We start from the raw sequence: 12,766 nt of genomic DNA, 5'->3' as shown, positions 1-12,766 counted from the left end.
TAATTGATTGAACAACAAGACACACAAAAAGAAATCAAGTTGTTAAATTGATTGAACAAAAACTGTTCAAATGATTGAACATCAAAACACACAAAAAGAAATCGGAGTTGTTCAATTGATTGAATAGTAAAACATACACAAAAGAAATCAGAGTTTTTCAATTGATTGAACAACAACTGTTCAATTGATTGAATAACAAAATACGCAAAAGAAAGAAATCAGAGTTGTTCATTTGTTTGAACAACTGTTCAATTGATTGAACAACAACAAGTCAATTGCTTGAACAATTAAAACACACCCCCCCAGAAAAAGATAAATCCTCGTATTTACATGGTGATTCCTAAACTAAATTACAAGAACCATAAAAAGAATATATACATTATTTACAGCTGAAGAAAGATAAAATTTTATGAAAGTAAAGCTATCAGGTCATCACTCCCCTAAGCTAAAATTTCCATAGTGGGATCATCACGTACCTTTTGGGAAAAATACTCTTTATGATAAAGACGCTTCCAATGTCCATTCACCCAGAAAGAATGGACAGACTCATCAATGGTAATCAGAGTGAGAGTACGATTGTTGTGTACCTCTTGAATTTCATAAGGGCCAAGCCACCTTGTTTGTAATTTGCTCGGAAAGTCTTGGAATTTGGAATCATAGAGGAGTGCCCAGTCTCCTTTCTGAAACGTATTCTTTTTAATAAGATTGTTGTGCCACTTTTCCCTTTGCTGCTAAATAATTGCATTGTGTTGTATAGAAATTAGTCGAGCCTCATCTAATTCATTTATTTGTTGAAGTCGTTTAGTTTGGGCCTCTGTCAGATCCAATCCCACTTCCTGGGATGTTCTAAAATTCTTTATTTCAAATTCAATAGGAAATATAGGTTCTTTGCCAAATACAAGTTAGTACGGAGAATATCCAGTTGTATTTCTCCAAGTTGTGCAATAGGCCCTCAAGGCCTTTGGCAATCTAGCAGCCCAGTCCCACCGATGTGTCGAAACTGTCTTGGTCAGAATTGCTTCGATGACCTTATTGGTGCTTTCAACTTGCCCATTCGCCTGTGGGTGATACAGGGAAGTGAATCTATGTGTGATGTGGTGGTTCTGTAGAGTGGTTGTAATCTTATGTCCTACAAATTGACCCCTCCATCTGTTATCACTCCCCTAGGTAAACCATACCGCACAAATAGCCCCAAAAAAAAATAATTACAACTTCTTCTGTAACTCTTGGAAAATCTACTATTTCTACCCACTTTGTTACATAGTCTGTAGCAACCGATATGTAGGCCTTTTGGTTTGATGGCGAATGCAATGGGCCAACAAAATCCAATGCCCATGGTTCAAAAGAAAATATTACCAATTGGGGCTGCAGCGGAATTTCGTCAGATTGACCAAGACAACCCATCCTTTGGCAGGTATCGCAAGCCTAGACATATTTCTTAGCATATTTAAAAATGGTGGGCAAATAATAGCCCATCTGTAGTACCTTATGCCCAGTTCTTCGATCTACGAAGTGTCCTCCACATGGCTCGTCATGACAAGCCTTCAGGATGTCGTAGATTTCATCTTCATGAATGCATCTGTGTATGCACATATCAGACCCTGTATGAAAAAGTTATCCTCCAATCCAAGAAAATCAAGTGCTACGCTGGACAATCTGTTTTTGTTCCCTTGCTGTCATATGTCTGGGAAACTTTCCTACCACCAGATAGTTTCCTACATCTGCATAAAATGGAATTTTAACCGCTATGGAAAACAAATGTTCATCTGGAAACTGGTCATCTACTGCCAACAAATCATTTATCTTTGGAACCCGAGATAGAAAATCTGCGACTGGGTTTTCCTTCCTTGGATGGTCTTTAATGGTGATATAAAACTCTTGCAAAATTAACAACCAACGAGTCACTCGACCATTTGTAATGGGTTTGTTAGCTAAGTATCTAATGGTAGAATGATCAGTATATAGAAAAAATTGATAGCCATTTATATAATGTTTAAATTTGTTTATGGCATAAATGACAGATAAGAATTCCTTTTCTGTTACTGTATAATTAAGTTTAGTAGCAGTAATATTTTTGTTGATATAATAAATAGCATAAGGCTTTTTTTCCTCCTCTTGGATGAGGACAACGCCTATTGCTACATTTGACGTGTCCGTAGAGATGTGAAACGACAGCTCCCAGTTGGGTCCACGTAGTACTGGTGCCGCCAAAACTAATTTCTTCAAATCTGTAAAAGTTGTGTCACATTTATTAGATCATTTAGAGTCAACATTTCATGTTAAAGCATACAAAGGCACAATAATTTGTGAAAATTTTCTGATAAACCTATGATAATAACCTGCATATCCAAGGAAGGTACGTACCTTCGTCTGAGTACAGGGTGTAGGTAGTAGGATAATTACCTGTATCTTTTTTGGATCTACCTGGATCCCAGCTGTAGAATTTAGTGTCCTAGGATTACACCTTTCGTCATCATCATGTGACACTTGAAATTGGTTCAACATAGGCTAGTGGCGATGCATCATTCCAAAACCTTCTCTAATTTCTGTAGCGCTTGATCAAATTCATCCTCATACGGGTTAAAGTCATCCATGTAAACTTCAAGTCCTTCATTTATTAGATCAACAAAAAAACTGAGTATGGCCCTCTGAAATGTAGATGGGGCATTGCATAAGCCAAATGGTAACACTCTACAAGTGAATGTACCCCATGGGCAGGTAAAAGTGGTTTTGTCTTGGTCTTCAGGGGTGATTTGGATCTAATTGTAGTCGCTGAATCCATCCAAAAAGGAAAAGAATTGTTTTCCTGCCAATGTATCAAGGACTTGATTAATAAATGGAAGAGGGAAGTGATATTTCTGTGTGGCTTTGTTCAATTCCAAATAATCCACATAGGTGCGCCACTTCCCATTTTTATTAGGAATAACTACCAGCGGAGAGACCTACTTTCTATCCGAAATGGTATAGTTAAAATTCACATCCAGCAACTTCTGCAGTTCTTATTTTACAATATCTTTGAGATGCGGATTAAATCTCCATTGAGGTTGTTGGATAGGATGAGCATCCTTTTCGGTGTAGATATGATGCATCCATAATTATGGGTCTATGCCCTTCATGTCTGGATAGTCCCAAGCAAAATCCCCTTTATATTTTTGCAGAACTTGAATGAGATTTTGCTGTTGGTCATTATCCAGACTATCATTAATGTTCAAATTCTTGCCTCGTTCAATTTTAACAGGCTTGCTGTTATGAACGAAAATTGTCGGGATATGTTGATCATTAGTATATTTCAAAGGGTCTTCCAAGGCTTCATTGTCAATAATTTGTTTTAACATTTGACATTTGACATTATTCATAGTGGTTGGCTGATTATTCAGTTTGATTCTTGAACTCAAGTTCCTCTGCCAACCACTAATCGTTTGGGTTCAGACAAGAGACCAAATAGTTCCTTATCTGCAATAATACCCATTTCCTTTAATCTTTGTAATGGGCTTTTACGATCTCCATCCAAAATCGTTGTACTGGCACCCCTACAAAACAAAGGAGGTTGTAACTAAAATTTAGATAGAAATAAATCATACAAAACCTTAACAAAACCAAAGGTAAATATATAACACAAAAAGCAACTCAACAAAAGATTTGAGCACCTAGGAAATAACAATTTTGCAAATGGGATCATCCTCCTAGAGATACAAAGATGAAGTGGAGTTCTTCCACAATAGCCAAGAGTACTCAGAATGGCACCATACTGCAGTGGTAGCTCTACCATGCCTAGATCACCAGTATAGCATGCAAGATGTAGCAACGCGCATTGTTGTAGACCCCCCTCTACTTCACTTAAATCCTCACTGTCAGTCATGGAGCTTGGGCTAGATGTTGTCCAATCAAATAGTTGTATGTGCCCACTACAACCGGAATCCTTTTGCATTGTGTTTCGATTCCTTCTAGTGATTATTGGTTTTGCTAAAAGCAAGGAACAATTGGCCTTTGCCTGCTCATATGTTGTATTAACATCAGCATTGGAATTCACAATAAGATCGTATGCTAACTGCTTGTTATTTTCAAGCAGTCCATCAAGAACTACTCTCTGCTGAAGCTATTCAACCAATATTTGAATTCAGAAATAATACAAAGATCAAAATGACACCATACTAAGCAAAGAAACAACATATGAATATAAAATATATGGTAGTGAGAAAATGATTAATTATTCTGTTTTATCTCGATCTTTATCAATATCATCCTCAAAAGCAAAGAAACAACATAGGAATATAAAATATATGGTAGTCTAAAAATGATTAATTACTCTGCTTCATCTCGATCTTTATCAATATCATCCTCAAAAGGCACGACTTCTAAACCAGGCGATGGCATATCCATTAATGCCTCTGAAATCTTGAAGCCAGGAGTACCGAAATTCGGTGTTGTAGCTGTTGTGTTGTTCACTGTAATGTAGTCGAGTGTAAGAGTCGATTCCAGCACCTCAAATTGCTATAACTAATTTTTGTAACTGCCTCGCCTCAGCCAAAACTGGAAAACATAATGAAGGAATTAGGGTTATAGCCATATTTAAATGGCAGCAAGGGGAAGATGGTTCATTCATAAAGGGACAGGTATAGTCGTTCCAAACCGTAGCATAATCATCGGAGGCGGTTAGTGCCTAATTCTTGCGGGAGGTTCAATGGCTTGTGATGATCCAATGACGCAAAATTTTCTAATCGTCTAACACAAATATTGACAACCCACGACGGGACACGATGACACCAGAGGGATTTGGTCTCAGAGGGAAACACCTTACGGAGTAACTATGAATATCTACAATGTCATTGTGTTTTTCCCAACAAGAATGGATTTTCAAAGTCTTACCATGGCTAGAGGAGGGAAAAAACCGTTGTATGCCTTAAAATTGACCAATCAACAAATTTTATTGGGCGTTGTCTAACTATTATATGTTTTGGAGTTGGTTGGAATTTGACAAAATAATTTTCGTCAAACCTTAATATTTGATGTTTAAAATGGGTTTTTGACTAATATATGGGTTTAACACTGAAAAATCTGTGAGACACTTAAATAGGGAGTTGACAACTCAAACATGTGATTTTAACAAATCCCTATAAAATTATCTGTAAATTAAACTATAAAATATCCCAAAATTTTTTTAATCAAAATAAACAGGAAATATACCAAAAAAACACACTCCAAAAACACATAATAGATAAAATACAACATTTTATTGAACTTTAAATTCCAGGCCCGGTAGTCTGTCTAATTTAAGGCCTAGAATTTCGCTTGCATGTGCTCAGACAATAACTTAATGCATTTTACAGAATCAGTGTCACTGTGCCACGGCCTTAAAAGACATGGTTACCAACTCTTCCTTAAAGACAGGGTCTCAAACTTGCCAACACTAAATAGTTTTATTGCTCTTCCCAGATGGTGACTTAGTCTTCTCAATGAATTACCTCAATTTGAGGATTTGATTGGCCAGTAGACATTAAATGTTACGGGATCTCTGGCGAAATTTCTCTAGGTGCTCCCAAATTACTCGTTATTATAATTGCAGCAGTTTACAGAAAATCTCCACAGCTTCATTGACACAACTATAAATATTTTTCAGAATTAGTTGGTTATAATTGGACCACTTTGCAGACAATTCCACAGCTTCATTTACACAAGTTCAAATATTTTTAAGAGACAAACATAATTCACCAACATGTCACTAACTTGCTTTCTGATTCGTCATTACATTCAGATCACCAATCCTTAGTCCTGTAGGTAGATGATTTTTGAAGAGTTTTATCATTATAAGAACATGGTATCAATTCAATATGGGTGAGGAGGATTGCCAAAAAACTGAAACCTATGTACAATGTCAACGCATTAGTGAGAACCACTCAGAAACATGTTTTATTTACTCACGCGGTTCGATAAATTATACTTAAATTGTAGAAGTGTGCTGTACAATCCAACTTCAAAATATAAAATGTAGACAAGTTGGTGGAAGCTTTTATTGTTACTAAGATCTCCGAGAACACATGAACACAGACATCATCCGGGCAGACACACATAAAAATCTACATCGATGCATTTTTTCTTAATTGATCTTCACATCACTTGGAAATCTCTGATTGTTCCTTCTCAGCGACTTTGGCCAACTTTTTCTGGCGGGCGAGCTCGATGTCTCGGCTCATCTTTCTGGTGTACATCTGTGCAAAAGTGATGGGCTCTTCCATGAAACACTTCTCGCCTTCCGCCTCCTTCACAACTCCATCCAACGGGTACACGATGCCTTCCTGCGCTGGATTCTGAAACGTCGCAATAGACAGCCTGCTGCTGTTCGAATTCACCACGGCTTGATGGTCCGCGGTCTTGAACTTGCCATTGCTCAGATACTACAATATTATTACATCATAACGGTTAAATCACTAAATACTATAATATTATTAATAAAAATTTGAGTTTATGCTCATTGCAGATTTCTTGTAATTAAAATAGTTGCTTCATGACATATAAATATTGTGTGTTCATTAAATACATGAAATCTGCAATGAAAATAAAAATACCCAAATAAAAAGAAAAGCTGAAACTATAAAGATATAACTGCTGGGTGATTTGATGCACTTACATGCATATGATCTCCCAAATTGACAACAAAGGCTCCTTGAATGGGCTCCACAGTAATCCAGTTTTTGCCATCGTCCTTGGTAGCTTGTAGGCCTCCAACTTGGTCTTGCAGGAGAAGAGTGATGGTGCCGGGATCGGTGTGCCTTTTCAGCCCCAATGTCATGTCTGGTTGTGGGCATTTGGGATAGAAGTTTATCACCACTTTCTGGTCCATCTCCACACAAGCCTTGGTCACTGCTTCAGTTTCCAATCCCAATGCCTCTGATATTATCCCCAACAGTTTGCATGCCAAACCCATCAGCGATTCGCTGTATTTCTCCACAACCTCCCTGCGAATACACAACAATTTAGTGTTCAATTCATATGAAACAAAGCTGAAATCAATTTATATGGGGGATGCAGGGGATGGATGGGGGTACCTCCAGCCATCGGGCTTGACAGGCCACCTTGTGTAATCACGCTGGTGAAGGGGATAAGAGAAGTAAGTGCAGATTTCTCTCCAGTCGAGAACGGCTTCGCCCTGCAGATGGCTGCTCACCACAAAGCCTCCACGCTTTCCACCTCTCATGTCGTATTTGAGCTTCTCCTCTGCAGGGAGGGCGAAGAAAGCCCTGGAAAGCTGAGTCATGGTCTCCACGAGCTCCTGGGGAACACCATGATCAACTACCTGGAAAATTCCCCATTCAGAACAGGCCTTGCTCACTTCGTCTCTCACGCGGCCCCTCTCTTCCCCGGCGATACCAGAGAGGGAAATGACGGGAATGTCTTTGCTGAATTGATTGTAAGCCACCTTGGGGCGCTCGTCCTCGTCTCGGATAAAAATGGACTGCAGGGACTTCGGCGTCTCCGCCGTTACAAGGAAATCGGGGCGATCGTTAACCACTGCTGTGGGCGCCATTCTTTAGTATCAGATCAGTAGTCACGCAGAAAGAAAGAGGGCTTACTCTACTCAGAGACACAAGGTAATCTAAAGAATGGCGAGCTGTTTTAGATTTAAAGGCGTAGGGCAGGCCGGCTTGAGATGCTCATAAAAGAGTTAGTTGCAGGAGTAGAGGAGATAGATTTGAAGGATAGTTGGACCTGCAACGTGTGTGTCTACCTTCCATCCGCTTCTTTACCTGCCTTTCTTCGCGTGTCGGATGTTTGAAAACCCTGCCTGATTACCAGTCGCCTCTCACCTGCTGCAAGCTGCTCCCAGTGTAATAGATATAATGTTTGTTCCAATCCTACCAAAGTATTTAATCTGCCATACTGAAAAATCATAAATCTTTGACCATCATCAGATAATGATGTCTTACCCGATCTTCCTTTTCATCTAGAACTTTAAAGTAACATTCTCAAACAACAGCAGTTTTCTTTTCTGTTTTTTTGGGCGTTAATAAAAACTCTTTTCTTAAAATAAAACACTATAAATCACCGTAGCGCTTAAATTAGAGGAGCCAATTCACCTGTTTTTTTTATGTGGTTATAATAAATAGAGGATTATATTTCTTAAAAGGAAACACTATTAGTCACTGTAGCGCTCAAATTAGAGGAACTAATTCACTTTTCTTTTTTTAATAATGTGCTTACAATAAATGCAAGATTATAATGTTTATGTTAATTGTATAGTCCTGTTGAAAAAAAATGTTAATTGTATAGTCGTTGTTTACCATAATTTTGTTTGATGACAAACAACAATTTTGCTTGGATGATAATATTTTAATTAAAATTTGGTGAAAATAGATTCAGCACTATCAAAAATCTCTGTGGCACCCAAAATTCTGAACTTTAATAAGTTTCCAAAAATTTTTACCATATTTTTTTCAAAATCATATCAGAATTTCGTAAAAAAATATAACCTCATTACTAATATTTTGAAAATTTAATAGATATCAGCAAAGTTAAAAAATTAATTTTACTTAAATTCATTAAATAAAAACACTATTAGTCAAACCCTTAAATTATAAAAAAGCTAATTAACAGTTTTTCCTTGGTTATAATTAATTAAGAATTATAGTGTTTATGTTAATTGTATATTTTGAAAATTAAATAAATATCAACAAAGTTAAAAAATTAAATTTGCTTAAAATTCATCAACTTCTAAACTATTATAAAACAAAATAATGATAACTCATATTAACCTTTATGACCTTGACATTTAACTACTCACATCTCTATTTAATAAGTTAAAAAAATAAATAAATAAAATATATTTTGTCAACCATCCTCACACACCCATGTAAAAAAAAAAAAGTTAAAAATGACTGAAAATTAAGATAGTAAACACAAATGTTACTTCTGGGATAAAGAATATTCATACTTGTCACATTAATTAGCGGTAACATTATAACGTCAAATAAATCTTGGTGTATTTCACCTATAACCACGTCACACTTTAAAGGGTTCGATTCTTCATGTATTCACCCATCTATTATTAAGCTACTACTTAAACTTTACACACAGATTAAAGTACCACCCTTACTTACTGTATTCATGGTATTTATGTTCCACGGTTCGACTATTAATTACTGCTTTAATTTTTACTAGGCGTTATGACAGCCCTGGGCTCGGTGATAATACATTTCTCGAGTCTTCGAATGCTATTAAGTTGGCCCTTCTAGCCTCGGGAGCTGCTCCTCATCCACGATCACCTGATGTTGTGTTGCATTGGACGATGGAGAGTAATCTCTTAGATCTATGCTTTCGTCGTCGCTTCATTGTCTTCGCAATTCCTCCTTTCAGCTTCAGTCGTTCTGCTTCAGTAAGGTGCTACCGCATTTTTACAGGCAAGCTCAACAGTGATTTTCTTTGATAACCTTTGTTGGCATAATTCTACGGATCTTAGGCTTCTTCGTTGGTCATACCACCTTTTCTAAGCGGGTTGGCTCCATACAAACTTACCATCACTTATGTTTGATTCTCTTCTACGAGAAGGGTATCTATACATCTTCGTATCCAGGTAATGTTTATATGCTCAATGTAGGAGTTTTGTAACTTGTTTGATTATTTTCTTTTAAAAGAATATCACATTACAACCCTGTGTTATTCTTACCTAGGGAATCTGGAGGGTTTCATCATTGTTCAAGATTTGGAACGGATGTCATAACTTAAGTCCTCTGCTTGGCTTACAGAGACTGGTGGAGAATGGCCAAGTTTAACTGCAGGGTATTGAGCTTTGCCCAACTGTGTTTTCATCTGGGTTTTAGCATAGTAGGGTTTTGGCTTTAAGAGTTTAAAATTCCTTTGCGGAAATATTGTTAGCTCAGCCTTGTATGCGATTCTTAGACTTGTACTCTAGTTACAAGAAATTCTATTGAAGTAAAAACTCGCTAATTCTTGGGTTTAGCCTAGGCGTTTATGGTTGTAATAAATTTTGAATGAAAACTCTCAGTTGGCTGCTAAAACTGTGGTCCAGAATTGGTTCTCGACTTTCTATTTGTAACATCTTCATTTTGGGCTATTGCTTTTGATGAGAAAGAACAACTTCATTTTGGGCTATTGCTTTTGATGAGAAAGCACACTTTTTGATGAGGTATGCCCTCTTGGAACAGTATAGTGATTCATGTTTAAATATTATTGAATTTTCCATAATGGCTTTACTCTCTGAGTAATATTATTGGTACGAGTTCTTATGCTTAATTCTCTTAACCAACGGTTTAAAAGTCTGTTTACCTATAACTCACAATTGCATGTAAATCTATGAGTATCTGCATATACTTTAGGAGGATGTTCAAATGTTTCTTGACTCTTTTTCTTGAATTTGTAAATCATGTTTCCAAAAGAATTGTTTCACTGGTTTATACTTCTTTTTTTAACTATTTCAAACATAATACAAGATTTTTCTATGTTATGTTTAAGTTTCATATTTAAATACTCTGTCTGGAAGAGTGCTTGTGCACCTAGAATTTCTACCCCTTGCTCTATGTGAACTAGTGACACAATAGTTTGTTTTTCTCTTTTTAGAATAAAAAGAATAAGCTTCTTATGTCAATTTTCCTACTTTGAAATTTAAATAGTTAATTTCTAATTCTGGATATATTGACCTGCATATATTTTTTTATACAGAGTAATGAGAACTATCCCTTTTATTTCTAGAGCAACTGCTCGTCAAAAGAAAATCAGAAATATTAATTCCTACTACCATATAGTAGACCTTCTACCTATACAACACAAGATTTTACTTATCTGAGTATGCACTAACTTCCAGTTGTTAGTCTGCTACCAGACCTTAGATTACTTGTTGTTTTTCCTCCCAACCATGAGACCGGCTAATCATCTTGTCTGCCCCCGAGCTTCTTCTCACATGCAAGATTTCCTTTTAGGACTACAATATTTTTGTTATAGCTATCTGGTCCTAACTAGACTTAGCTCTAGGAATCCGCCTGACATCTCAACACAGTGTTCTCATTTTAATACTTCGTTCTTTTTTCCTCTTTTCTGATCTTAGGTACACTTACCCTCTTGATCTTTTTTTCCTGAGAATAAATCTCCAAGGAAATTAGTTAGGAATGTTGTTCATTGTTGTTTAAAATTTTAGCTTACTACCATAAAAAATTATATTCCGGATCCTGCATTGTTGCCTCTCTAATTTGCTCATTAAATGTAGTTCATAGTTCACTAAAAGAGACCTCATATATATAGTTTACCATCTGACTTAAGGCATCCGCGACTCGGTTCTTCTTTCCTTTCAAGTGCTTGATTTCAAATCAAGTTCACTTAGGAAGTTGACCCAACGAGCTTGCCTAGCATTCAAAGTGGGTTGCTTAAAATAGTTAGTTAAACTATGATGATCAGTCATTAATATAAATTTCTTACCCATCAAGTAATGTTGCCACATATTTAATGTTGAATGACTATTATTAGCTCTAAGTCATAGGTTGAATATTTTTGTTCGTGTTCCTTAAGCTTCCTAGACTCATAGGCAATAACCCTGCCCTCTTGCATTAGTACGCCACCTACACCTTCCTTGCTGGCATTTGTACAAACCACATAATCTTTATTCGGATCAACAATGCTCAAAATGGGCGCAGTGATGAGTAAATGTTTAAGCTTATCAAAACTCCTTTGACAATCCATGGTCCACTTAAAAGTTTTTCCTTTCTTTTGCAGAGAGGTAATGGGGTATGCCACCCTAGAAAAACCTTCAACAAATCACCTATAGTATCTGGCTAGACCCATAAATGATCTTATATCAACCACGTCTTTTGGTACTAGCCACTCCATTATAGTTTTTATTTTCTTTGGATCCACAACAATTCCATCCTTGGTAATGACATGTCCTAAATACTGGATTTGTTCTTTAAATAAATCACATTTGTTGTACTTGGTGTATAGTTGATTTTCTCTTAAAACTTGCACAGAAATACAGAGATGTTATTTATGTTGTTTTATATTCCGAGAGTAAATTAGTAAGTCATCGATAAAAATCAACACAAATTTATCTAAATACTGATGAAATATATTGTTCATGAGGCACATGAAGGTCGCGGGAGCATTAGTTAGTCTGAAGGGCAACACAACGAACTCATAATTCTCATAACGAGTTCTAAAGGTTGTTTTTTCTATATCGTATTCCTTTATTCTAATCTGATGGTAACCTGAATGAAGGTCGATCTTTGAGAACACAGTCGCACCCTTCACCTAATTAAAAAACTCATCTATACGAGGTAAAGGGTATTTATTCTTGATAGTCGTTTTATTTAACTTACAGTAATCCATGCACATTCGCAAGGTTCCATCCTTCTTCTTAACAGAAAACATCGGAGCTACCCAAGGTGATACACTTGGGAAGATATATTTTTTATCAAGAAGTTCTTGTAGCTACATTTTTAATTTTGTTAACTCTGATATGCTCATGCGATAAGGGTCTTAGGATACCGGGGAAGCTCCCGGAATCAACTTAATGGTGAAATCTATATCCCTCTTTGGAGGAAGTGATGAGCCTCATCATTGGGTAATTATATGGCCCTTAATTCACCTCCTAGCCTAGTCAAACCAACGATTCTCACAACTTATGGCATACTTTTGATTATATTTTGTTTATGAGATGAGTTAGAGTTGGATATTTTGCTTTGTGGTCTAATGTGCATGTAATGCAGGATTAAAGGATAAAAGTAAGGAAATTTGGCAAAGAGCTTCGTCAAAACTCGAATGGGACAAG

General features: G+C 36.6%; 1 protein-coding gene across 1 annotated transcript; it reads right to left on the bottom strand.

Moving 5' to 3' along the window:
• Positions 1-5,884: 5,884 nt before the first annotated feature.
• LOC149142434 (naringenin,2-oxoglutarate 3-dioxygenase-like) lies at positions 5,885-7,732 on the bottom strand. The gene is made up of 3 exons (XM_089447778.1): positions 7,044-7,732; positions 6,626-6,953; positions 5,885-6,392 (listed from the first exon to the last, which is right to left on the bottom strand). The coding sequence occupies exons 1-3, from the start codon at positions 7,520-7,522 to the stop codon at positions 6,111-6,113; spliced, it is 1,089 nt and encodes a 362-aa protein (XP_089303904.1). The 5' UTR covers positions 7,523-7,732; the 3' UTR covers positions 5,885-6,110.
• Between the last annotated feature and the right edge of the window lie 5,034 nt (positions 7,733-12,766).

The sequence above is a fragment of the Pinus tabuliformis genome, chromosome X (assembly GCF_031772625.1).
Source record: "Pinus tabuliformis cultivar Carrire ecotype Pingquan chromosome X, CPIR1, whole genome shotgun sequence".
Taxonomy (NCBI): domain Eukaryota; kingdom Viridiplantae; phylum Streptophyta; class Pinopsida; order Pinales; family Pinaceae; genus Pinus; species Pinus tabuliformis.
The sequence above is the reverse complement of the archived record's forward strand: the minus strand, read 5'-3'. Positions and strand labels throughout refer to the sequence as shown.